At 40.6% G+C, this 27259-nt stretch overlaps 2 protein-coding genes across 5 annotated transcripts in view; one reads left to right on the top strand and one right to left on the bottom strand.

Annotated features, from left to right (window-relative positions):
* Positions 1 to 8046, top strand: part of LOC131228761 (serine/threonine-protein phosphatase PP-X isozyme 2) — a 31882-nt gene extending 23836 nt beyond the window's left edge. For 2 of the 3 annotated variants that reach the window (XM_058224625.1, XM_058224624.1), the window contains 6 exons: positions 2399 to 2461; positions 2542 to 2627; positions 3455 to 3530; positions 3613 to 3881; positions 7271 to 7349; positions 7540 to 8046. In XM_058224625.1, coding sequence (XP_058080608.1) covers positions 2399 to 2461; positions 2542 to 2627; positions 3455 to 3530; positions 3613 to 3881; positions 7271 to 7349; positions 7540 to 7590 — 624 coding nt within the window. In that variant the 3' untranslated portion in view covers positions 7591 to 8046. The remainder of the gene's footprint in view (positions 1 to 2398; positions 2462 to 2541; positions 2628 to 3454; positions 3531 to 3612; positions 3882 to 7270; positions 7350 to 7539) is intronic. The other variant, XR_009163087.1, reaches the window with a different exon arrangement.
* Positions 8047 to 10766: 2720 nt separating this feature from the next.
* LOC131228660 (fumarylacetoacetase) overlaps positions 10767 to 27259 on the bottom strand; it is a 50628-nt gene continuing 34135 nt past the window's right edge. Inside the window, exons 9-14 of one of the 2 annotated variants that reach the window (XM_058224476.1) lie at positions 26002 to 26072; positions 25748 to 25810; positions 24039 to 24103; positions 14060 to 14156; positions 13797 to 13922; positions 10767 to 10980 (exon numbers count right to left, since the gene is read on the bottom strand). In XM_058224476.1, the coding sequence (XP_058080459.1) occupies positions 10918 to 10980; positions 13797 to 13922; positions 14060 to 14156; positions 24039 to 24103; positions 25748 to 25810; positions 26002 to 26072 (485 nt within the window). In that variant the 3' untranslated portion in view covers positions 10767 to 10917. Of the gene's footprint in view, positions 10981 to 13796; positions 13925 to 14059; positions 14157 to 24038; positions 24104 to 25747; positions 25811 to 26001; positions 26073 to 27259 lie in introns of those variants that run through there. The other variant, XM_058224477.1, reaches the window with a different exon arrangement.

Below are 27259 nucleotides of genomic sequence, written 5' to 3'. Positions count from 1 at the left end.
AACAACAACATTCTCTTGACCAGTGTAAGGTTGATGGAGTGTCATCTGCTCAAGATTGGCCGTGATGTGCTGATTAGCTCCACTGTCAGCAAACCAGGTCTCTTCACCTTCTTGTGTGGCATTAGAGTGTGCAACCATTGCAGCTAGTTGAGCCGGAGGATGTCGGCCTTGGTAAGCATAGTCCATGTGGTTGAAGCAGTCAAGAGCTCTATGATTAGACTTGCCACATATCTGATAGGGTGATCTGGGGGTGCTGAATGGCTGCTGCTGTTGCTGATTGGGTTTTGGAAACTGATCAGGCTGCCGATTGGACCGTTTAGGAGGAGTTAGAGAGTGGTAAGGTGTTTGCAATGAGGGTTGGTTTGATTTTCCAGGATATTTGGGCTTGCGGTTAAATGTTTGAGTGGGTAGGGAATCCTGATGATCGTCGATCGACTATAGGCTATGGTATTTTCCTTGGCTCATGCTTGGTGTCTTGGTCAGCTAAGAAACAACCTGTGGTGGCTTGGTCCAGTACTGAAGCTGAGTACCAAGCTCTTGCCTTTGCCACTCCTGAGTTGTATTGGATACGGATGCTCCTGCAGGCTCTTTGCATTCCACTTGTTGCTCCTCCTATTCTCTGGTGTGATAACGTTGGTGCTTTAGCCTTGGCTTCCAATCCTGTTTTTCATGCCAGAACTAAGCACATTGAGGTGGATTTTCATTTCATTCGGGAGAAGGTTGTTAACAATGACATTTCCCTTCACTTCTTTTCCACACAAAACCAGCTTGCTGATGTGTTCCCTATGGGGTTAAGTTAAGCTTGGTTTTGTCTTCTTAGAGACAAGCTGCAGGTGTGTCTCCCCCCCTCCAGCTTGCGGGGGGGATGTTAAGCAGAAAACTTCTGTAACTTTGACTGAGATCACTGATAAAGACAGTCAAATCTCTTGATCTTCTCCAACAACCTTAACAAACCTGATCTACAGTCTCTCTTTTGTATCTTAAATTTTAAATTAAATGTTTGTTAGGGTCTTGTATTTTAAATTTCAAATCAAATGTTTGTTAGGGTTGTTATTATGTTGTTATTTCCCTCTTTGTTTGTAAATTCAAATATCTTGTAACCTACAATATCCTAAGTGTATATATATGCAATATACCTCCAGGATCTGGTCATGAAGCCAGAATTCCAAACAATTCAATCTCTGTCATTGACTAAGGTTTAGAGCAACAAAAGCAACAACATGAGAGTTTGAAGAAGAGGAAGCCATGACGATAGGATAGGAGAAATTATATGGATCAGACATGAGTCGAGGGCTCTGATACCATGACAGAGATTGAATTGTTTGGAATTCTGGCTTCATGGCCAAATCCGAGAGGTATGTTGCATATATATACACTTAGGATATTGTAGGTTACAAGAGATTTGAATTTACAAACAAAGAGGGAAATAACAACCCTAACAAGCATTTGATTTGAAATTTAAAATACAAAAGAGAGACTGTAGATCAGGTTTGTTAAGGTTGTTGGAGAAGATCAAGGGATTTGACTGTCTTTATCAGTGATCTCAGTCAAAGTTACGGATGTTTTCTGCTTGACATTAAACACTTCTGAAATCCGCCTCGCCTGCCGATTGTTCCTTTCTAGCCACGAAACCCAAATCCCAACAAACAAGCACAATCGCCACACTTTTTCCCACCTTTTGCCCAAGACGACACCATGTCACATAAAGAAAAGTTGAGCAATGGATCCCAGCAATACCCATGCTATCTCGAACAACTTGAAGAAACCTTCTCATATAGCTCATGTGAAGGGACAATGGATAAATAGATGATCTACCGATTATGCATCTTGTAGACACATTTCATTGAGTTGTTTCTATTTTAACAAGTCAAAAGGATTTTATAAAAGAAAGGACACAAAAATAAAGTTATAGAAGGGGAAAGCGTCCCCAAGCGTATATGTAGAGTTTTGCTAGGCCCAACACAACCACACATACCAACATGGTATGTTTGTGAGTCATCCAACCGACGCATCAGGTGGGCCCCACCATGTTGACGACCTGCCCCAAAAATCAGGTCAATCAACTCATCAAGTGGGTGAGGCATGTGCAGAACACTGAACAGTTTAGAGATGACTTGATGCATGGTCCATATTCAATGTGTTGCCCATCTGATGAATGGAAATGCGTGGTTTTGGGGTGAGGTTCTCTATATGGTGGCTGGGCCCACCTTATGCAAGGCCCAGATGTCTCTCTTAGGTTTGAGGTTGGTATACTTGGCCACATTTAGAGTTGCATATGGGCTTAGCAAAGCTCTGTTCTGGGACTTATTTGGATATTTATCTTATCATCTGCATCTCTTATGCTTTTAGCTCTTCATTAGTGGATCTGATTATCAGACTAAGCATAGTGGAACTGCAGGTGAGGTATCCAGATCGGATAACTCTCATACGTGGGAATCATGAGAGTCGGCAGATTACACAGGTCTAAATCTCAAAAGCTTCTTTGCATTTCTTTCTGACATTTCATCACCCACTCAAGGCGTTGACTCTCCTTTTCAACAGGTATATGGATTCTATGACGAGTGCCTTCGTAAATACGGCTCTGTAAACGTGTGGAGATATTGCACGGATATATTTGATTACTTGAGGTTTAGCTTTCACTTCACTGTGTTAGTAATCGTTCATGAATCATGAGGTTTGCGAACTCTAGACATGCAAATAGCAGCCCCTTATCAGACCATTTTTTCATGTGCCTAATAATCAGGCTGGTCCACACATCAGATGGTCGCGTGTGTTCATTGAGTATGGATCATTACCCAACTTCATGTTTGATTGTCCATATTATCTTCATATAATGGCCATTTGATGAGTGGACTAGTCAGATTTTTGGACAGGGAGCAAAGCCAATGGAGCCTGTCCACCTGATGAAACGACTTGGATCTCATGCATGTGTCACCTTTTGATCTGAATGTGTGAAGAATTTGCAAAGCTAAGCTTTGCTAAGCCCACATTTGCAATAAGCTCATGTACACCTCACACATTTGCCATAATGGCACGATAGTTCTGAGATCCAATCCATCCATCAGAACAGCACATCACTTTATTGATGCCCTAGCCCAAGAATAAGGATGATCCACTGGTCAGGGTGGGCCACAGTTTGCAAAATACATGACGGCTCCGAAAAACTTGGCTGAAGCTTTCTGACCCATCCTCCTGTTTCTGATATTGTGGCCCACATGCTGATTGGACCAGATTTTATTTTGGGAAAACATGTAGAATATCACACCTACCCGATGGATGGATTTGACCTCTCACGTATATGCATGTTGGCATGTGTGGCATGTACAAGAGCTTTATTGCAAATGTTTATGCACTTTGCAATGCTCTGCAAACCTTATTATTCATGTTAACTTCTTTTATCGTGCGAAGTCCTATAATGTTTGCTTACCCGTTTCTTGTGGCCATTTTCCTGTAGTCTTTCAGCACTCATTGAAAACCGAGTTTTTAGTGTCCATGGTGGTCTCTCTCCTGCCATCACTACATTAGATCAGGTAAGATATACCATCAACAATTGGATCTTTCCTTTTAAGCTTTTCATCATCACATATTTGAAGCAAAAATCCCAATCAACAGATTCGAACCATCGACCGGAAGCAAGAAGTACCTCATGACGGTGCTATGTGTGACCTTCTATGGTCAGATCCTGAGGACATAGTCGATGGTTGGGGTTTAAGTCCTCGAGGGGCTGGCTTCCTGTTTGGGGGGAACGTGGTCAGTTCTTTTAACCACTCAAATAGCATTGATTACATTTGCCGGGCACATCAATTGGTGATGGAGGGATATAAGTGGATGTTCAACAACCAGATTGTAACAGTCTGGTCAGCTCCAAATTACTGTTACAGGCATGCTTCCTGAGCTTTTCCTTTCTTTCTTTTCATTTCTTTTGAATTGTTGGTTTGGAATTTTGGTGATGATAGTGGGAACACTCACAACTATGCCAGTGGTAGTATTGGTACCGTTCAAAAGAAAAAAGAAAGAAAAAGAAAAGAAAAGAAAAGAAAAGAAAACTATGCTAGGGATATTAGATGCATCTTGATCGGTCATTGTCGTCTTCATCGTCCTTCCTATAAAGAGCAGAGTGCATGCGTATATAGGAGCATCCGAGTGTTTGGGATTTTAGATTATGTGAAGTAGCATTTTTAATGCTTCAGTGCACCCTCAAGACACCATTCCTTTATGTTCGTTGGGGTTAATAAAATATTATTAGGGTGTGAGAAGAGAGATTATTATCTACACAAAACTTTCTTCAAAGTTCTCTTCTTCTTTTCCTTCTTTCTTCTTCAACGCGTGATTAATTAGATGGTATTGGAGCATTCCGATCCCCCGTCTCCTCTCTCCTTTCCCTCATTTTTTTAAAGGGTGTGTACGTGTGTATGCTTTGGTGCTCCCTTGGACATCATTCCTTATGTTCATCAGGGTGTGAGAGGAGTGATTATTCTCTACACAAGCCTTTCTCCAAAGTTATCTTATTCTTCTCCTTCTTTTTTTTTCCTTCTTTCTTCTCCACCATGTGATTAATTTCAATTCCAGATGATGGAGAGATTGAGGATCTTTCCAATAGAAGGCAATAGTGTTGGGCAATTAATGGGAAACACGAATAGAGGATGACATTGCAGAAAATAGGATATTGAGATCAATGTGCGAGACTAGTGAGGATAAAATTAAGACTGAGGTCATTCGAAGCAACCTGGGAGGTGTCCCAATTGGAATTAAGTTATTGAAACCCGGTTGAGATTGTTCATCCATGTGCTTAGGAAACTTCAATTAGGGTTGAAGGGCCGCCTGACCCCTGAAAGAAGGATGCAGAAGATAAGGACTTCAGTAGAGGTCACGAGAAGGGATATGAAAGTGGTGTGGTTGTGGTTGCTGCAGCTGCAGTGGTCGTTGTTCTTGTTGTTGCTGTCATGCTTCATTATTGTTGTTGCTGTCATTCTGTTGGTGTTGGTTGTTGACGGTTGTTACTGTTGCTGCTGTTTCTGTCATCATCGTGGTTGCCATTGTTGTTGTCAGTGTTGGTGTTGTTGTCACTGTTTTCATTGTAGTTGCCATTGTTGTAGCTCTCGTTGTTTTTTTTTTTTGTTGTCATGATCATGATCTATGGAAACCTGTGCCGTCAGGAAAACAAAAATAAAAAATCGGAAGGGGTTGGTTTCTTGGTGTGTGCTGCCGTGGGTGGGTTGGGGGGGGGGGGGAGGATCTCAGTTGAGGTGGACCTGAGGGTGGCCAGTTGCTTTTCCATTGTCAGAGAGGAAGTAGTATGGGCTCCACCTCGCAGAAAGAATCTGGTGGATGAAGAAATTCAAGAATTTATTAGTTTGCTTGAGTTGTTAACATAGGTGACTCCAGTAATCTCAGAATCTGATTCAATGAAATGGTTAAAAGAAAAGTATGGCAAGTTTTCAGTGAAATCCTTCTGTATGTTCGTGAGTTGGAATGTTCCTAGTATGGGGTTTGTCCGACAGCTTTTGTTTGGCTTTACAGTGCCCCTTCAAAGTTGGTGGTGCTCATGTGACTAGTGGGGAGGAGGAAGGTGCTAACAATAGATAATCTTTGCAGAAGAAGTTTGATTCTTTCGAATGCATGTCTTTTATGCCTTCAAAATGGGGAAACAGTAGATCACCTCTTCATTCACTGCTCGTTTGCGAAAGAATTGTGGGATGTTTTTTTCAACTTATTCGGAGTTGCACGGATGTCTCCAGGATCCATCAATAATTTCCTTTTGATGTGGCATGGTGGGGGTATAGGGAAAATTGGGAGAAAATGTTGGCGATTAAGTTTGTTAGTGTGGGTATCTGGGTTCTGTGGTTTGAGAGGGATGACCGATGTTTTAAATCGTAAGGGGCAGGTTTTCGAGGGATTTGGATTTCGAGGGGTTAAATCTCATGTAATGGAGTGGGTGCTAGCATCAAAGAATATTGTTCTGTTTCTGGATTGTTTGTGGGAGTCATAAATCTTTTTTGTTTTCTATGCTAGTAAATTTGTGGCTTCGGCCTTTTAGAAGTAATATTGTCAATGTTCCCAAAAAAAAGTATACTACCAAGAGTAGAATTTGGAATGTCACTCTCTCTACATGTACCATGCGTGAGATCTGTGCCATTCATCAGGAGGGCCTCACCATGCATCTGCTGTCACCAGAAAACGAGGCTGGCCTGATCATCAAGCTGGCCACATGTTGTATGAAAAGAATGCACACTTCAAAGAATTGGCCAACAGTCCACATTCAGTGTGCACCAGTGGCCAGCAGATGACCACACCATTCTGGTTTTTGAAAACCACGACACAGATGGTGGCAGTGTTTGAAATATCGGTATCGTGTTACGTATCGCACCATTGGAATATGGATACATATCGGTTATCGCACCATTGGAATTTGGATACATATCGGTTATCGCACCATTGGAATATGGATACATATCGGTTATCGCATGTGATATATTGGTTGTATCGCGTAATGTATCACTGTTATTGGAAACATGGGGAAACATTAGGAAATTGGTCAATTTTTTCAATGAAACTTCAATGATTGTTAAAAAAGATACCAATACACACTTAAAACTCAAAACATTACAAAAAAATAACAAAAAGACACCAATACACACATAAAACTCCAAACATTACAAAAAAACAAGTGCGCATAATATGTTTTCTTTCTACGGGGTTTAATTTATGCATTGTCTATCTAAATTGATGCAAGTATATTCAAAGTCTATTGATATAATTTATAAATATAAGAAGATGTAGATACACAAGCAATACATTCAAAAGAAGAATCACTAGATCAGGTTACGTACATGTTTGATTTTATGTTTAGACACAGATTACAACTGATTTGTAAGAAATTTGGAATTTTTTTTATGTTTTTCAAATTTCCACAACTCGGCCCATCTCCAAATCTCGAAATCGAAGTTCCCAATCCATGGATTTGTAACAATTTGACATTGATTTAACATGATTTATAGGAGAAAAAAAAAGGATTGAAAATCCTCACCAAATCGAACATGTGGGATATATCCCACTACTTGTGCGTTTCGTATCTCACAGGTGGGATATATCGGCCGATATCGTTGATACTTAAAACACTGGATAGTGGAGCCCACCTGATGAACAGACCCTGTCTTGCACATGTGCCACTTTGGCATGAGCTGGATGAATCAGATACAGTCGGTCTTCTTGTACACTTTCTCAGTTCAATTTACTTATTCCCCAATGTTTTTTTTTTTTGTCCCTGCAGATGTGGTAATGTGGCTGCGATTCTCGAGCTGGACGAGAATCTGAACAAGCAGTTCCGCGTCTTTGAAGCAGCCCCACATGTTTGTACCCGCAAACTCTCTCTCTGACTGGTTTTTTTTTTTTTTTACACACAACCCACATGGGCACTCAAACCCAGGACCTCAGTGTTGAAATGCAGTTCAACTGCCACTGAGCCATGGGTTGGAACCCTTTGTACACAACAGACACCCTCCTTCAACAGGCACCGAAAGACTTTTGTGTCTGATGCAGGAATCTAGAGGGGTTCCCTCCAAAAAACCCGCACCAGACTACTTCCTCTGATACTACGCCAAATCAGAGAAGAAACTGCGCTCCTCTCCTTAATTGAAGACCTCCCACGAGGTCTTCAGAAATTGCTCGCTTGATTGCCAAAAGGTATTCTTACGGTGGGCTGGTGCTATGCAAGAACAGCTCCTCGGATGGTATGTCGGAGTGTCACAGATCTTTTCAGGTCATACGTCAGTTTGCATTGGCAGGTTTTTTTAATGCTTTTTTCTTTTCTTTTCTTTTTCTTTTTTGCCTTTTTTCTGTGTAAGAATGCAAATGTATTCTAATACATGTTTGTTTCCAATGGGGATTGAAACATCATAGAGGAAGCCTCCCCAACCCCATCTGCTGTAGCTGAAGAAAGGCATGTTGTGGAGTGAGTTGGGTTTCATCATTTCTATAAGAATGGTAAGATGAGGCATTTGGCTGTGGGTCCATCTGCTGATGAAACATTCGAATTTTTTCCACTTTGTTATCTTCCTCTTTGGAAATGGACGTGTTTGATTGATACTTCTGCGAATCAGTCGGCTCGAAAACTCCAGCGACTCGACATGACTGGACCAAGTGACTAGCCTCATTTATTTTATCCTCCAAACTAATAAATTTTCCACCAACCTAAATAATTTAAATTAATAATTAAAAATATCAAATCAAGTGAGGACTCTACCCAGCCAGACATCGAGTATTTGAGTGCACATGGACTGGAAGAAACTGCGACTTTAACGGTTGAACCGATCGGTCTTGGCTATCTGACTACTGCAAATGAACGGTGCACAGGCACTGCTATGGCTGATCGTTTGGCAGCCTTTGAATGATGTTTGTAATTGTGCCCGGTATTTTGTTACAAGTGCGACTAGTGTTTCGGCAATCCAAGCCATTCAATTGGAGGTCATCCAACGATCCTGGCCATCTAATAATTTGGCTTGTAAATGGGGCGAACAGGACCAATGGTCGGTAGGATAGAGTAACTGACTGGGAATGGCCCAACGGAGGAGTTTCCAGTCCGCACCTAGCAGATGAATGATTGGACCTGATCTGATTGTGGCCCTGAATTTCATTAATTCTTGCAAGTGCTCGTAGTCTGGATCGAGGATGCCCTAGGAATGGAAAGGTTGAGATCGTTCTATCGATCAGAATTTTGAATCATTAATGGTGGGACATGACAGATTAATGGTCTGGGTTATTGATCCATGGGCTCCACTTGCTATGAGAATTTGTGGACCATGTATCATATGGTTCTGCCATTCGAATTAGTTTTGGTCAATGATTTAAGGCCCAGGCTCTGGAACTTTCAGGCCTGTTTTTGCTGGCAGTTTGGGTCCAACCCCGTTTCGACCCATGACCTGTATCATCATCATCATCAAAGCCTTATCCCTAGAACTACGCTTGTATATCACGTGTGTAGAACTTTCATGAGATCCACACCGTCCATCAGGGACTCTGCCTCATGTTAGCGGTTGAACTAAAAAATCACAATAATCCAGAACTCAGGTAGGCCGCACTAAGAAAGGCCAGCATTAGATTTGTGTAGAGTCCGTGTATTTATACGCCATCTAATCCGTTCATCTGATGTGCCTCTTCATGATGAAAGAATTGTCCAAAACTCACAGCATTGGAGATCTCAGCTGGGCCATACCACTTGAATTTAAGAGGTTTTAGGATACAGTGTGGCCAACCTGAGTGTTGAATTAGCCTGATTTATGTGCCTAATGGATGGTGGAGAGAGTTCTTGATCTTGTCCATCCAATCAATGGCCATCAAACAGACGATTAAAAAGGAAAATAGGCTGACCCCCGAATGCAAATTTGGCAAAATCAAAGGGAAGGAAGACATTTCGGATTCTCATATGTCATATACAACTCGGAGACGGGTTGTCCCTGCTCAGCAAATGGTGGTAAACGCACACCATAGTCTACCACTTCATAACAGTTCAGAAGTATGCGAACTACATAAACTCTTGACTGTAGCAACGATGTAACTCACTCATTGGATAACACGGTTACAATTGCCTGATAAAAATGATTCCTCGGTACCATAGTCAATCCATGATAAGCCCCAACAACTAAACGGCTGTGATTGTTTATTGGACTCATGCATATATAAACGATCTTGACTGTCCATTTTACTGGCTAACGACCCACCAGAATCTACTCATTACTGTGATTTTCACATGGTAGCCTGTGGAATGCGTGATCAATGTAATGAATAGTTAAGATTGATCGATAACTCTCCAAGCGGCCAGAAATAACCAGGATTACTATAACTTTGCTTTTGCTTCATATATGAAAAAGCGAACACATCATCATATTTTCTAAAATTTCTAATTTCATTTCATTTCATTTCTTCCACAATCTTGGTAGAGATTTTAGACATCCATTGACTTTCTTGGAAGCTTGGAAAATAAAAGAAGAGTGACACTTTTTCTCGACGGGCTGTTTGGGTGAGGAATTTAGGGTAGCGAGTTGGGAAAACCACAGATTTAAAATCTCCCCTGTTTGATTCATGGATTTCTCATGATTTCTCATGATTTCTCAAGTCCGTTCCTCTTTAAATCCATGGATGTGGGTCAAATCCAAATCCCCCAAAAGCCTAAAGAATTAAAAAAATCCACAAAATGAGAAACTCTTAAACGTAATAAGAGCTATGGTTTTTGCAATAAATGTACAGCCATTGGAATCATTGCTCTCCAAATTCATGGATTGTAGCTTTATTGTCAAACAAAGGACTTTGAAATTTGACAAATCTAAATCCAATGCAAATCAACGAATCTGGTAAGTAAATAGATTTATCATATCCATATTCTCATTTTGCTGTGCCCAAACAGGCCTTCCAAGAAAGCATTTGAAAAGAAAGTTAGGAGAAGGGGAGAGGGGGCTATGAACATTTGTTGGGACCGTTTTTCTATGAAAACATGTTCTTGGAAAATGTCTTCCACCAAAAAGTGAACTCCCAATCAAAGGAAACGACTTTTTCTTCGAAAACATTTATCCAAAGGCCCATTTCCACCTACATATGCCTTCTTTTTTTCTTTTTCTTTTTCCCCAAGTGGCACTCGTTCCTAACTTTTCATTGTCTTTTTTCACATTAAAAATGTAAGCGAAATATAGATGAGACCAAGAGAAGAAGCAAAAAAAAAAGGGCCATCATGACATGTTGATAAATTCCAAATGTTTCATGCTGGAGACTTGAGGCATACGCATTGAACTAACACACTTTAAGCTGTGCATCTAACTATAATACTTCCAATTGACGTCCTGGGTCTGATTCTGGCTACCCTTTGGATGAAACTTATTCTAAATAGAAATGAAGGGAAAAAGGAAAAACAAAAAGTAAAATACAGGATCACTGTAGGGCTGGAAGGACCTTCCCTGTGCATGTGCCGAACCCAACATTGTAGCCATTCCCCTGCATATCTCATGGAATTGTCATGAGTGGGATTGAAATTCAAATCAGGCATATTATTTATAACTGAATTTACATGTTCAATGCATGGATGTGCTAAAATCGTGTGGATATAAGCATTCAGGCATGATTATTCCATGCATGACAAATCACAGAGATTGGATGCTTGAATTCATGCTCAAAAGGATGCTAAGTGCACGAATTCAGACACGACTCAATGGTTCACACCAATGTGCCACATGTATGGGAGATCCAATGCGCATGCCTACAAACACCTTGAAAACTGATTCATGTGTCCACCTGTTTAGCAGGGTCATCTACCTCTGATTGGTTTCACTGTTTTGAAATTTGAAGGCAAAGACTCATCAGCTGTTGCCAATTTTCTAGAAAACAAGGGTGTGTTCGGTTGCACCAAATTAGACTGATTAATTATGTTTTGTGCCACCAAACACATCCAAATTAAATTTGCATGAAAGAGAGTATGAAAGTCCTAAACATAGTTCGCCATCTGGAATCTGTCTATTACTGGGTCGGGTTTGACTCCATACTCAGTGGCTCGACCAGGCAGGTTAAAAAATTTATTTTTAATTTGTATGTGTATTATAAAATAACAACAACAACAAAATCTAAAATTAAAGCAAAACCTCAAAATTTCTAACTTCCAAACAAAAGAACCAACATGCATAGAGATCAGCGCTTCATTCACGAAAAGTAACGCACTGCCTATGTCGAGGCCAGTTCCAATATTTAAATAATAATAATAAAATAAAAAAATAATTGCAAAATTAGTATATTCTATAGGGTGGTACGTGGGGCCCACTATGTTGTGTGAATGGCATTCCAACCTGAGCATCACAATCAACCCATCGTGAAACTTGGACGCCTCAAAAATCAGGCCAATCCAACCATTATGTGGCATATCATGTGAATTGAAGGTTTTTGGATTGTTTGTCCATTGTTTTCTATGGTGTGGCCCACCGAATGATTGGATAGGCCTGAATTTTGGGCATCCCATCATTGTCGTGGGCTCACTTAATGCACTAGTTGGATGACATACACACAATATGTTTGGCCCCACACAGGCAATAGTGTGTAAGCAGGTGAATAGGCAGGCTGCAGGTAAAAAGTTTCAAGATGCTGGTGAATAACTTAAACACAGAGGTGAATAGGTTTTACGTGTGCATGAATAACTCATAAAATATTCTTATTCCCAGCATTGTTTTGCAAGGGACAAGGAGTTAAATGATACTAAGGCTGCACATAACGCTCGATGCACAGACACTCAAATTGTACACATGGCATGTATTCGCTAGAATAAAACCGAATACATTGTGCAGCCCATGGGACCCAAGTCACAATCCCATTATTAGATTGGTTGAACAATTACAACCTCTGATTCGCAGGTGCTTGTTTGTGGAAATAGGACCAGTGGATATTTTTCATTTTAAACCGTTCAATATATGTCCACCATTCCGGTAGTCAGTTAATCAAATAAACTTAAAAGTTTTGGATTATGAATCATGATACATCTACATTCAGTACTATAGTTTGGACTATTTAATTTGACCAGCTGTATGGCAAGTGTGCAATTTCTAAGTAATTTATAAGTGCCTATGTATCATCCATCACACTGCCAGAGTAAAAAACTTTTTCTCTTGCTTTGCATTTTGAAGCAAATCTGTGATATTGGTAACAAATGAAGAAAAATCTGTTGTATGGTAGTTGATAGACAGGCGATGAATAATCAGTGATTATAGTAGTTTAAACCTGATTTTGGCGTTATGACATATCCACAATTTGTCCCACTATTTGCATGGTTTGTTTCATCTTATCGTGTAGTCTGTACAATTTTAGGAGTGCCTGTGTATCGACAGTCAGAGTCTGCATGCTTCTACACCTTCCAAGAATTTATAGAGGCAGATTTCTTTCTTTTGTTCTTACTCGTCCAAGTCACGTTAACTCGGTGTGTCCAAGAACTCGCTTAAGACTCGGACAAGTCAGCCCCGAGTCAGGTGCATACAGGTTACAACTCGACCCAGTCAGTTCGTGACTGGGCAGACTTCTGACTCAGCCAAGTCATGGGTTGAAATGCCAGGTTGGCGATCTGTCGTTTTAATTGCATGGTGAAAACACTGTGGGAACGTAAACAAGATTATCAGTCAATTTTTTCCAACTAACAACATTTAAAGATGCATCTGGAAATGGAAAGAAAATTTTCAATCACTTCAGTTGGCATGACTCATACGTAACCACAGGGACAAATCTTGTTCTCAGCAAATCTCAGCCCAGAAATTTCTTGGTAGATTTTCAAATTTTGAGGTTTTTCTCAGGATATTATAGGGAAACCATTTGAAAAATAAAAATATTAAATGATATTTATTGTAAATTAATAAATAAATATAAATATATTTATATTTATGTAACAATTTCCTTAAGGTTTTTACTAATTTTTCCCAATAATATCGTGATAAAAATACGAAAATTTAAAATTGGCCAGTATTCTGAAAATATCATGAAAATATCATTTAGTGTATTTTCATGATAGTAACGAGATTTCAAAATCTTGACGATATTTATCACTGGTCATTACTCGTAACATTGCTTTTGTTGCACGTCTGATAACTACATTGTCAGCTGGGTGCACAGTATAATAAGGAAGAATTTAGACAGTCATTCATGAAAAACTACGCTGAATAAGATCTTCCAACTAAAAGTCTGTAAATATGTGATTTCTTGATCATAGCTAGAACAGATTTCAAAGATGCAATGCAGCTGACATATTCAGAGGAAATTAAAGAGAAGTTCTATGAGAGAAGTACCTTGCAACATGCAGTGAAAATGACTTCATCTCCATCTTCCAAAAATTTACGAGCCAAACCATTCAAGGACAGTGGCTTTTGCCCGTTCCATGATAACTCTAGCAAGCATCCTAAAGAATCTGGATCCTGTCAGGAATTCCATGGACTCGTGAATACAGCAGACAACAAACTCTCATTTGAAAAAAAAAAAAAAAGCACTAATGATCAGAAAATAAAAGAATCAGAGAGTAAGCCTATCATATTGTAAGAAAATTCCTTCTTACAGATCCGCTTATGGTCCCAGTTCCAAGCAGATCGCCAGGCCTTAAGTTGCAGCCGTTGATTGTGTGATGTGCAACTTGCTGTGTCAATGTCCAATATCTATAATCCACAAGATACAGAAGTTCAATAGTATGTTCTTGCTAAAGAAATTTAGAACAGACATGCATGGAAGAGAAACTTTGATATGCTGTGATGGATGATATGCAGGCGTCTAGAAATTACTAAAAATTGCATCTGTAGCATATACGCAATTCAAACTAAGCTGTCCAAATTATGGTTCAAATTTTGGATATAAGACTGATAAAAACTTGCAGTTAATTGACTATCCGACTCTCAGATTGGTGGATATTAATTAGAGGTTAAAAACGAAAAATATCCAATAGCCCTGTTTCCACAAACAGCGGTCCTTACCCATGCCTCACAAGAGTTTCAACACAAGATCAGGGGTACGAGTACCCATTGTGGTGAAATCCCACTGTGGTGTGAGTGCAAGTGTACAAATAATTTATTATTATTTTTTTTATAAAAAAAACAAGTGTCCATGAATCATAGGTTCTGACTTGGCAACAATAGGCTCAACAAGTTGGTTTAAGTTGAGATAATGTATGACAAGTTTACAATTTCCAATGCCTGCTTATCAAGCAACATACATGGCCCGAGTATCAGATAGCTCTCCATATAAGAATTAAGAAAGCAGATGGTCCATGTAAGCATATCAATCAGCAGTTTAAATAACTATTTGCGTCTCCACTCATGGATCGGTGGTAGACTCATGAGAGTTTCAACACAGAGGTAATGGGTTCGAGTGCCCATTGTTGATGCAGGACAATTAACCACTTGCTCTAAAAGCTCGAACGGTTAGAGTATGGCGAATTAATCCTTTTATCTCATAGCCCAGGCCCTACATCTCATGGGTTAGGACCTCGGCCGAACCCCCCTCGTGGGCTCGTGGATCCCACATCACATGGGCTGCCCACCCCGAGTGTGTCCCAGCATCCCACGAGCTACCCCACTCGAGCCTGGTGTAAAATGCCCCTGCATTAATTACCCCAGGTGAGAAGTCTCGAACACGAGACCTCTCCCGTGGGCCCCAAATCACATGGGTCACCCACCCCGAGTGTATTCCCGCATCCCACGGGCTACCCCACTCGAGCTAGTGTGAAATGCCCCTGCATTAATTGTGGTGTGTGTGGGTGTGAGAGTGTTTTTTTTTTTAAAAAAAAAAAAAAACTATTTGGAGCTCTTCCATCGAAGGGAATAAGAGATCATTTGGCATCTCTACTAATACGAGCTTATTTTCTTATTCTAAACAAATAATCTCTTATCTTGGAAATAGACTGTTTCGTAAAGCTCTAATTTTAGAACTTATATTTTTATAAACTAGCAAAAAAAACTCTAAAAAAGTAAGTGATGGGGAGGTCACTTTTTCTTTAAGAGCTTATTTGGCTTAAGCGGGTAAACATTGTTAAGAAAAAAAATTCGACAAGTTTGTCCTTAAACTTTTTAAGTAATTCCTATCTTGCCCTCTTTTATTCTCCTTACAATCTCTAAGGTGGGCCCACATGATGAACAACTAATATTGAAGGTGGGGCTCCACATGATGAATGGACCACATCAAGGTGGCCCACATAATGCATGATCACATCAAATGTGGGCCCCACATGATGGATGCCCCACATAAAAGTGTGGCCCTACATGATGGACTACACATCAAAGGAGGGAGCCACATGATGGATGGTGAACATTGAAGGTGGGAGCACATGAAAGAATGTTGACATCAAAGGTGGGCCCACATGATGAACGACCTGTATTGAAGGTTGGGCCACACATGATGGACGGTCCATAGCAAAGGTGGGACCTGCATGATGGATGATGAACAACAAAGGTGGGTTCCACATGATGGATGGCTCACATCAAAATGTGGAACCGCATGATGGACTATCCACATCAAGTGGGCCCCACAAGATGGATTGTCCATAGCAAATGTGGGTCCCACATGATGAAGGGTGCACATCACAGGTGGGCCTGCATGATGGACGGCTCACATTGAAGGTGCCCTCACATGATGAATGGTCCACATCAAGGTGGGCCCACATAATTAATGCACGGTTCACATCAAAGGTGGGCCCACATGATGGATGACTCACATCAAAGTGTGGCCTAGCACGATGGACCATCCACGCTAAGTGGGCCCCACTTGATGGATGGTCCACTTCAAACGTGGGATCCACATGATGGATGATGGACATCAAAGGTGGGCCCACGTGATGGACAGTTGATATCAAAGGTGGGCCTACATGAAGAACGACCCGTATTGAAGGGCGGCCCCACATAATGAATGGTCCACATCAAGGTGGCCCACATAATGGATGAAGTGGGCCTCACATGATGGATGACCCACATCGAAGTGTGGCCCCTCATGATGGATTGTCCACATCAAGTGGGCCCCACCTAATGGACGGTTCACATCCAAGGTCATGCATGATGGACGGCCCACATACAAAGTGGCCCAACATGATGGATGATCCACATAAAAGGTGCACCCCACACGACGGATGATGGCCATCAAAAGTGGACCCAACTTGATGGACAACCCACTCCAAAGGTGGGGCCCACACGATAGATACATCAAGTGTGGATTCCACATCATGAGTAGTGGACATTGAGGGCCCCACATAAAGGAGAATTAGCATTGATGGTGGGCCTCACATGATGGATGACCTACATCAACATCAAGGTGGGCCCCATGTAATGGACGGTTCACGTTAAAGGTCAACCAAAACAACCGTCTGGATTGCTCTTATAATGGCGTTGTTGTAATATTTAAAAATGACATCAACTACCCTATAAAACAACAAAAAAAAAAAAAAAAAGGCTCTTATTTGAACATTTTGCCAAACATACTTATTTCAAATAACAGCTTTTTATGGTTTTGAAAATGTGATTTACCAAACGAGCTTATTTAAAACAAGAACTAGAATAAAAAGAGCTTATTAGAGTAGCTGATGAGGATATCCAAGCACCATACCAGAGGAGGGTTAAGCCAATCTCCTTATGGCTAGACGACCATTACATGGGGCCCACTTAGCCCAATTCACATTCCTAGCCATGTTAAAGATCCTACGCGTATGCACGCGCATCTTTAAAGACCCCACACTGGGAAGATGCACGTGTGTTGCATATAGGAGCTTGATGGACATATCGAACCATTGGATCGAGTGGACACGATGATCGAACCGTAGCATCATCATCATTGGACATCTTGATCGTGGACCCCCTTGGGCCACGAAATAATTTAGTTGTTTAGATTGTTTACATGCTTCGTTATTTTTGGTATACCATATATTTTTGTTGAGATTAGGGAATTAGGAACAACTTTTTATTTATTAAGCGTCTTTATGTTGAGAATCTTATCTAAGACTGTCTTTTTGTAAAAGGACTTTTCTGATACTATAAAAGAGAAAGATGGGTGTGTGAAGCATTAATGCCATTATTTTGGGGAAAAAAAAAAAGCTTTATGTTTTCTCTTCTTCATGTGATTTGAAGAATACTCCATGTGATTTGGAGCATGAGTGTGGTGTGATTCCATTCCCCATTTAACGGAGGTATGAGACTTCTATCCATCATCTTCCTTCTCTCTTCCTTTCTATCCAAAAGATGTATTTTCCCAAAAACTCCATCTCCGTTCTTCGCTTCCTATCCAAGGCCATCCAAATCATCTTTTTCTTCAACTTTTCATTATCCAACTTTAACTCCAACCGAAATCAACCATCGAGGACCCAAAAACCCCAGCCAACGGCCCCTAGGTTGACAGTATGGACAACTGCTCGATCCTTTAATTTTCCCTTGATTCCCCCATCAAAACCCATTGATTCCCCATCAATAGTCCTACCCTAAATCCTAGATCCTCAATTTCCTATTTTTTTCAATTTCTAAAAACCCAATTTCCAAAATCCCAAATTCCCATGAACCATAATTTTCCAAAAACCTATAAATATGTCCCATAAATGTGAAATGTGCCTATACTAAATTGGAAGTTCTATCCTTCCATCGGGCCTAGTTTTAATTTATTTATGTGATTTATTAGCATGCGGGTATGTGATTTATGTTAAATCAGCTTTTATTTCATATCGTTTACTCTTAATTACTTGGTGGGTTAGCATCTTTTGTTAATTGAATGACTTTATGGACTCTTTCATAATCTCCACGATGCATGCTAGCATTAAATCATGTGTCCTGCATCAGTAGCTCTTATTTAAAAAGCTCTTATTATATTAGAGTAGAGATGCCTAACGAGCCCTAAGTCTCTTACAACAAAGTGAACGAACCCGGTAAGCAAAGTTCTCTTCAGAAAAGAAAACACAAGGCATACAAAAACAATGATTGATGCAGTTACTCTTCATACAATATTGAGAGGATTGACCGGTTGAGGCAAGAGCACGGAATTATGGACGTGGGATCTCTTACAACAATTCTCAGTAAAAGCCTTTTACCAAAAGTTGATAGAAGATGCGACTAAGATGTTTCCAAAGGTTGGTTGGGGGCTGCCAAAGCCCCCCTCCTAGATTTCTTTCTTTTGGGTGGTCTTTTGGCTTTGATAAGGTGCTAATGATTGATCGATCATCTTCAGAGCAGAAACATGGTTATCATGAAGGGGCGCACTCCAGTCGTACCGTTACCACCCTAAGCTCATGGTGGTCCAGCTAGATGTGGGGCCCATGTGATGTATTCACAGCATCCAACCCATTCATTAGATGCGTCGCGTCAAGAAAACCCATAAGCCCAATACTCATCCTAATCCAAAACTGAATCGGGCCATAGGGAAAGGAAACAAGCTGGAAGGGAACGCCTGTCCTTAAATTTCACAGGGACATACCTGGGTCTCAAAACAACATGATTCTTGGCCTAACCCTCCCATCTGTCCTAGATGACGGTATGAACGGATGGGATTCTACATATACAACACAGTAGGTCCCCACTCTAATCAATGATGGGTGTTCCCTGTTAACATGTTCCATGTGCTAATGGCCCACCTAAGTTTTCAATCGGGCTATTTTGGGGGGCTGGGGTTTTTTTAGGTGATGCATCTGATGGGCACGTTGGATTCCAAGAACATATCACTGGGCCCCACATCTAGTTGATACCACCTAAGGTTAGGGTGGTACCACTACAACTGGAGCATGCCCCTATCATCAATATGTGCAATATGTGCATAAGGAACATTGAATGCGTTAACCATTTGTTCATTCACTGCCTTCTTCTAACCAGTCATTGGGGATGGTGATTTTATTAATTTTAGATGTTGTGGATGATGCCTAGTATTGAAAGTGTATTTGTATTCCTTTTTTTTTTGTGTAAGTATAGTCTGTTGTGTACCATATCTTTATATCAATATATGGTAAGAGGAGTGTTGGAGAGAGAAAATACAACACAAAAACCCTAGCTTTTTCCTCCCTTTTTCTTGTCTCTTTCTTACCTCTTCTTCCAATCATCTCATTCTCCAGCAACCTAGATATCAGAGCCTTCCCTTTTGATTACGGGTTTGATCGGAGCTATCAGAGACTGTTGACGTCAGCGATTGTAGTATCCTACATACTTGTGATCCAAGAAGAGTATGGGTTGATAGATCTTGATTTTAGAAGAATTATGGTGATTTTTGTGGAATCGTTTAAGGTATGTTTTGAGCCCCACAAGGTATGTTTCAAAAACGGCCCCTTTTCGATTTTTTTTGTCATTTCTCTCAATTGATGGGATTTTTCTGAGAAATTTCTCCACATAGTTGGTTAGATTCACTGTAATTGACCATCCATAGATGAGTTTTACTCAATCATTAGAGTTTTAGCAAGGTTTTGGGGTTTTCCATGTGGTTCCACTGTTTTGTGCCATTTTTTGAAGGAAAATGATGGGGGTTCCATTGTTTTGTGGATTCCACGTGCCTAGCATACATCGAGACTTGTGTTGCTCTATCTTTGTTGAGATTCAAGTCCATTTTATGAGGGTTTCAAATTTCTTGGTGTTTGGGTCGTCGACTATACACATATAGTTGGATGTATATGTTGTCCTGTTGTGGACTGCTTGGTTGATTTTCGTTTACATATCTAGTCATTATCAGCCTTCTCTATTACTCTAGTATGGAGGATAAGCTCCCTTGTGGAGCTGTTATGGGGCCCTCCGAGTCTCATACCCTATTGATCATCAAGGTCAAGTTAAATGTGAACAATTATCTACAATAGGCCCAATCAGTTAAGCTATTTCTAAGTAGAAGAGAGACTTTAGTATATCTTGGATGACCCTCCCTACTCTACAGATGAGTGTTTCAAAACCTAGACCAAAGAAAATTACCAGGTCATGACCTGGCTTCTAAACAACAAGGAGGCTACAATTAGCAATTCTATTATGTTTTTTACATCAGCTAAAAAGATATGGAATACTATCCAAGACACGTATTTAGAAGATAGTAATATATCCAAAGTGTATAAGATAATTTCGGACATATGTAAGCTTTAACAAGATGCCAAAAACCTGAAGGAGTATTTCACTATTTTACGTAGAATGAGGGGAGAGCTAGATATGTACCACCTTCTTCCTTCTTCCTATACTCAAGATCATGAAATCATTCGGCAACAACGTGAAGAGACACGAATTATGCAATTCCTCTCCAAATTAAATCTAGAATACCAAAGTGCACACCGTCAGATCTTAACTATGGAACCCCTTCCTTCACTTCCGGTGGTCTATGCTCTTGTTTAGAGAGTTGATGTCCCGTCTCGTACTATTCTTGTGGACACTGACAGATCCGCATACATAGCTATAGATTGCATTTCTCCTAGTTCCAATTCTAGGGCTCCTTGCAAGAGCTCCCCGAGTAGTCGTTCTCCTGGTTATGGTGATCAAGGTAGGGGTCAAGCTAGTGGTCGTGGTAACCGTATTTTTTGTGAACGTGGTCGTGATGGGTCTCCTCATTCTTGCACCCATTGCTGTGGTACTAATTATATAGTCAATTGATGTTGGGATATTGTTGGCCAACCTTCGTGGGCAAGTGCTTGAATGATTGGTACTATGTCATCCAATTCTGAGAAGACTCATTTGGTGCCTTCAACACTATCCCATGACATGTCTGCTCCAAGCGATTTTGTCACTATATTAAGAGAGGCGATTATGTCTACTTCCAATGCATCGAAGTGCCATCGAAGGTAGGCAACTCGATGGGATCAAGCCAGAAGGTCCAATTGTCCAGCAAGAAAATGAGAATTTATCTGGATTTTACCAATGACATCGAAGACATCTTCGATGGCATTGAACACAGCCTCGATGGCATAAAAAAAGAGCACAATTTGTCCAGCAAGCAAACAAGGAAAATCTGGATTTTTGCAATGGCATTAAAGCTTGTTCAATGGCATCGAAACTTAAACTTCGATGACATCGAACTTAGCTTCAAAGGCATCGAAAAAGTGCTCAAACTGTCCAGCAAGAAATCACATAAATTCTAGATTTTTGCAGTGGCATCAAAGGAACCTTTGATGACATCGAAGGCTAGTTCATTGGCATTGAAATTAGACCAAAATTGTCCAACAACCTCGCTGTCAAAATTCAGATTTTTACGATGGCATCAAAGGACCCCTTTGATGACATCAAAGGTCACTCGATGGCATCGACAGAAGACCAGAAATTGTTCAGCAACCAAATTGAATATTTTGCGGAATTTAGCGATGGCATCAAAGACCCTTCGATGACATTGAAACTGACATTTTTCTACCCTTTCTTTTACCATTGGAAATCTTTTCTATATATCAATGTGAGTTGCTTCTTGGCAATTTGGTGAGTTATTGAGAGAGCTTTAAGAGAGTTAATACCCATGTTCTCAAGCCCTCTTTCCCCATGGAGTTCATCATTCACTCGTTGTCTTAAAGGTAATCATTGATACATTCAAAGCTTATATTGAACGATGAACTCCAGCATTCATTGATGCTCTAGCAACCTCTTTTATTGGCAAATCTATATGCTAAGAAGCATTGAATGCTCGGCCATGGGGATCCTTACTAGTTCTTAAAGATCTATCAGTTAGGATTCACCAAACCATTGACCCATCAACCTCGGCATCTACAACAGAGCATCATCCTACAATCGTGGTACAAGGGAGCTGAAGATCCTTCATCATCCAAGAAAATCTTCATCAAGTGCTTAATCGGTCTCACTCACTTCTAGGTAAGTATAAAGAGTCCATTTGTGGCTGGAAACCATTCCTTGTGTAGGATTGGGTTTCAGAGTTTGAATTTCCAAACTCGACAAGTCCTTGCGTAGGCCTCCGACAGGAGAGTACGTTTTGTAGTTCTTGTGTAGGACTTCTCGAGTTCTTGTGTAGGACTTGATAAGACCTTGTGTAGGCCATTGATAGATGAAAAACGTTTACCTTGTGTAGGCTGTGAAGGTTTATGGTGAACCTCATTTAAAACTATCTAAATAGTGAAATCTAGCATACTCTAGGAGAGAGCGGGTCAGCCGGGAGAATGGTGTGCCGAAAAGGCCGTTATGGGGCCGTAAAGGTGGTTACGTAAAGGTAACGGTGGCAACCGTTACACGTTACGGGATCGTAAAGGCCATAATGACCATTATAGAAAAAAATGACCTGTATTTGCCGTTAACGACACATTACGTCCCCTATAAAGGCCATAACAACCCCGTAATTGTCTGTTATGGGAAATATACATGTTTTTCATACTTTTTAATCAACATTACGGGGTAGATATAGGTTTTTGGGATTTTTTTTTCAATAAAAAAAGAGACCATAACGGCCGTTACAGGGGCCGTAACAGCCGTTATGACCCGTATCGTAAAGGTAATGGTGGTGGCTGTTACGGCCATCGTTACCGTTACAGAACACCTTGGCCGAGAGTGGAGTAGGCACGTAGCCGAACCAACCACTATACATCGTGTGCATTGTGGTGAATGTTTTAATTCCTTATTTATGATGTTTGGCTGAACTTTATACTATGTTTAATTTCTGCAGCAAACATGCTTGTCAAAATGCACGAATGATGTATTTCACTTATTAGACTATGATTTAACTCTGATGCGACATTTTCCTTTCCTTGGATTCCACCAATCCAAATAGGCCCTATGTAAGTTAATGGAGGAGTATCATTAGAAGAGTTGGAGTTTTAGATCAACTTTTAAGCAAATTTTGAACGTCAAACAAGTGACCAAGTCAGCTCAAATTATTGAAGAAGAAAAAGCTCCAAAAACGGTAGAGCTAATAATTGAAGTCTGTGCCTACAATTATACACTTTCAAATCACGAGCTTGTTTATTCTAGAAACAAAAGGAAGACTACAGCACAAGCTAGATAATCTGTATTGGCATTTCCATGCCTTCCGTTTGGTGTAGTCCTTGCTATAGTTGCACAAAGTGTGAACAAAGTGGCAACAAAGTCGGATGCAGCAGCAGGGAAGAGTCTCTTTCAAAATGTGAACAAGTATAAATGCGTAGGAAGCTGGAGCGGAAGCAAGAGTCCGAAGCAGGGATACATAGCAGGGATATGAAGTGGGAGTGGCACCGAGTCAAAAGGATCCTACAACTATTGCACTTTCAACTAAATTTTTTTATTCATCCAGGAAAAAAAAAAACATGAAGTAGTTCCAGGTACAAGTGTGGACTACAACATGGGTAAAAGCTGATGCATTAGTATCTAAACAGCACTAGCTACATGGATTAAGGATGACATTTGGAATATCAAAGATACACTACAGCCAGGCAATACAAAGATAGGTAGTAGGTAAATGCAACCCAAGAGAGCATACAGCAATGGAATGGCCATGTGCTATAAGAGACAGTTTGGGGACTATTCTTAATAGAAAATTCATTTATCAGAAGAAAAACAGTCATTGTTCCCAGGGGTGACTGCACACGCAGCATTTACAGGTAAAACACCTGTATCATCAATTAAAAGAACATTCGGATCATGGCTAAGTATGAAGCCTCTTACAGGTTATTGAAGTTGCTCCTCGTGACAACCAATGATTCCTTCTGTCCAGCGGGTTTGATCCGAACCTGGCAGTACAGTCATTATGGTTAGTAATTATATAAGATCATTTTATGAATGAAGTAAAATATTTATTATTCTATGGTTTGGAGTAGTCACTAGGGTTGCAAATTGTCGAATTGGGTTGAGTGTAGGGGAGTTCCGGATCCAATCCATTTCAAATTGTTGAAATTGGGCTTTTCAAATAGTTGATGGATGGCCAATACAAGGTTTGTATTTCTAGAGAAAAGTAAAATATTTTCAAAGTGGATGTCTCAAAGTGACTCCACTCATCATGCTTCAAAGTTGTAGAGGTGGAAAAAATACAGCTGATCATCTCTCTTTTTTTCCATTCATTCTTTTGTTTCTTTTATTCGTTTGTTTTTTATAATGGCTATACGGCTGATAATCTCCAATAAAGAAAAGAAAAAGATTTCTAACTACATGCATCGTGAGTCGAACGGCAAACACTACGAAGTTCGATCATCTTTTTGTTTATTGTAATACAGCAAGCCAGCTACGCCTCTTAAAGCTCTTTATTTTATTGGGTTTTCTTTTTAATCCATAAGTAGCCGAATTGGTGAGGAGTTCGACTGAGGTATCCCTTGGGGCTGTGGGTGAGATACTGCAGGCAACTTTCTGATTTGCTAACATGTGGGATTGTTGAAGTCAAAACCATGGAACTTCTAGAGGCGAAAAAAAAAAAAACAGATGAAGTAAGAAACTTGTCATTTAGAGGACCCTAGTTAAAAAGGCATTACGAGGTCTTATCAGCAACGGACTCGACGCAATATTAGAAAGCTTAGTGGTGTAACAAGAAACCAGGAGAAGAGCAGCTGCAACTTCCAGCCTCATGTTGGAAGTTAAACTATGATGCAAGATCTTAGAAATCTAGGGCCATCTAGAAAGGGGAGTGTCATAGGTGATAAGGCGGTCACCAAATAGGTTCTTTGGACCAATAAGATAAAATATTCAAACAAATTGGAGGTTGGGCCTCTCTTTTCAGGATCCTGAATTGTAGAAGGATATTCACAAAGTGCTGTCAAGCTGATTTGTAAAACTTGTCAGGGTCCTTTATAGCAAAGGGAGTAAGAAATTTAGCATTAAAGTTCAACATTTTTCTTGCAATATGTAAAAAGAGAGGCTAATGACATCACAGGCACCCTTTCCAAAGAGGGTAATGGGGCCCTAGATATCTTCTGTGTTGGGGAATCTGATGTAGGACAATTAACCACTTGCTCTAAAAGCTCAAACTAATAGAACATGGCAAATTAATCCCTTAATCTCATAGCCCAAGCCCCAAATCCATGGGTTAGGTCGTTGGCCGAACCCTCCTCATGGGCTCCAAATCCATGGGTTCCGCCTCTCATGAGCCACCCGCCTCACACGGGCCCCAAATCCATGGTTTCCACGGGCCGCCCACCCCGAGTGTGCCCCTGCATCTCACAGGCCACCCTACTCGAGCCCGGTACGAAAATGCCGCCGCATTAGAATCACTACCTCTACATGCTGTAATACTTGTATTTTGTACATACTTTTAAAAATCCTCATTCTTTACAAGCAGATTGTAAGTCGGAATGAAGAAGGAAAATGAGTTCTAGATATTTCATACAAATCACATTAAAGAAACAGTCACTAAACTAGAAAATACACAAAAACATATATACAAGCACCTCTAAGGGAATGTCGTAGTTCTTGGATTTCTTTTCAGCAAGATATGGCAATGGAGGAGGCTCCTGCAAGTAACAACCAATATATTATAACTAACTATTAAGTTCTTTTACATCTTAAGAGAATTATTTATTTGGTACTGCCTCCAAAATTCACAACCTTCTATGCTTGAGTACTTGACAAAGTGACAAAGCAATTCCAGGGAAGAAACATGAAGTCATAAACTCCTAAGTGCTAGAAATGAAGAGGTTTAGACCTGTTTGGGAGCCTCACAAGCAAAAGGTTCCAGAGCATCTAGAGTCACAATCCAAGGGGATATCGTTGTACCTGCAAACATGAATTGAGCATTAAATTATGCGCGGGGGTGGGGGGGAAGTAACAAGGGCACCAAATACAGTGAAACTACCAAGGTATCGCCCCCACCACTGGCACTATGCACGCATGTAGTGTGTACACGAGCTGTTTGGGGCACACTATGCTGTGAATGCAATCAAACCCATCCAAAAGGACAATCAGGTGGGGATGCCCCAACAAAGAAGTTAATCCAATCAACAAATCGACCACACCATAGAGAAAATCAGACAACCACTCAAAAGCTATAAATGGTGTCTCTATGGCATCCAACCCATCGAAATGGTGTGCCCAACCATAAATATGGGGCGCGCCAAAATTCAAGCCAATACAATCATCAAGTGGGCCCCATCACCTGAAATTAGTGGTTATGGGCACAATTTTACATTGTTTTCTATGTTGTGGCCCACCAAAGATCTAGATTAGCCCGGTTTTGGGGCATCCCATCTTCATGGTGGGGCACAGTTGATGGATGGTTTGAATGGCATACACTAGCAGGGTGGGCCCCAAACAACTTGACCCCATGTTAACTTACCATGGAGTCGATTCCATGTGATCATTTCCCATCTGTGTGTTTGTGTGAGGAGATCTCATATGCAACTAGTTTGACTGCTAACTTATAGTCCAACCAACACTTTATTGCCAATGCACCACACTTGTATATGTGTATCTGAGGAGATACAACATGCAATTAGTTGGACAGCCAAGTTATAGTCCAACTAGAACATAATTGCCCATGTGTCATGCTCATATGAAATCCAACCCATTCAAAAGGTCCCCACCATGAAGAACACCAAGCGCAAAGATCATCAGGCTGATCCACTCATCAGGTGGACCACGCGTCTTTTGGATCAGATCCACAACCATCCATGATTTTCTACAATGTGATCCGCATGATGAATGGATCGCCCAATTTTTGCATCAGGTATTCTTAATAACACTTGACAAATAGACACTTGAATGATATATAGCCTTCTCCCAGTTATTCCGGGTTCGCTTTTAAAAAGTAGATTGGCAAAAGCTTTACAACTGAGTCTCACCAACCATCGACCTTCCTCTTTTACATGGGCTCTCAGAAACCAACCATGGCAGAGGCTCACATCAACAAAACTATCATGCCAACACAGTCCCACCCAATACCAACCCCTGGCCTACACACATTA

This window comes from Magnolia sinica, chromosome 16, assembly GCF_029962835.1.
Source record: "Magnolia sinica isolate HGM2019 chromosome 16, MsV1, whole genome shotgun sequence".
NCBI lineage: Eukaryota > Viridiplantae > Streptophyta > Magnoliopsida > Magnoliales > Magnoliaceae > Magnolia > Magnolia sinica.
This window is presented reverse-complemented; position numbering and strand designations above follow the sequence as displayed.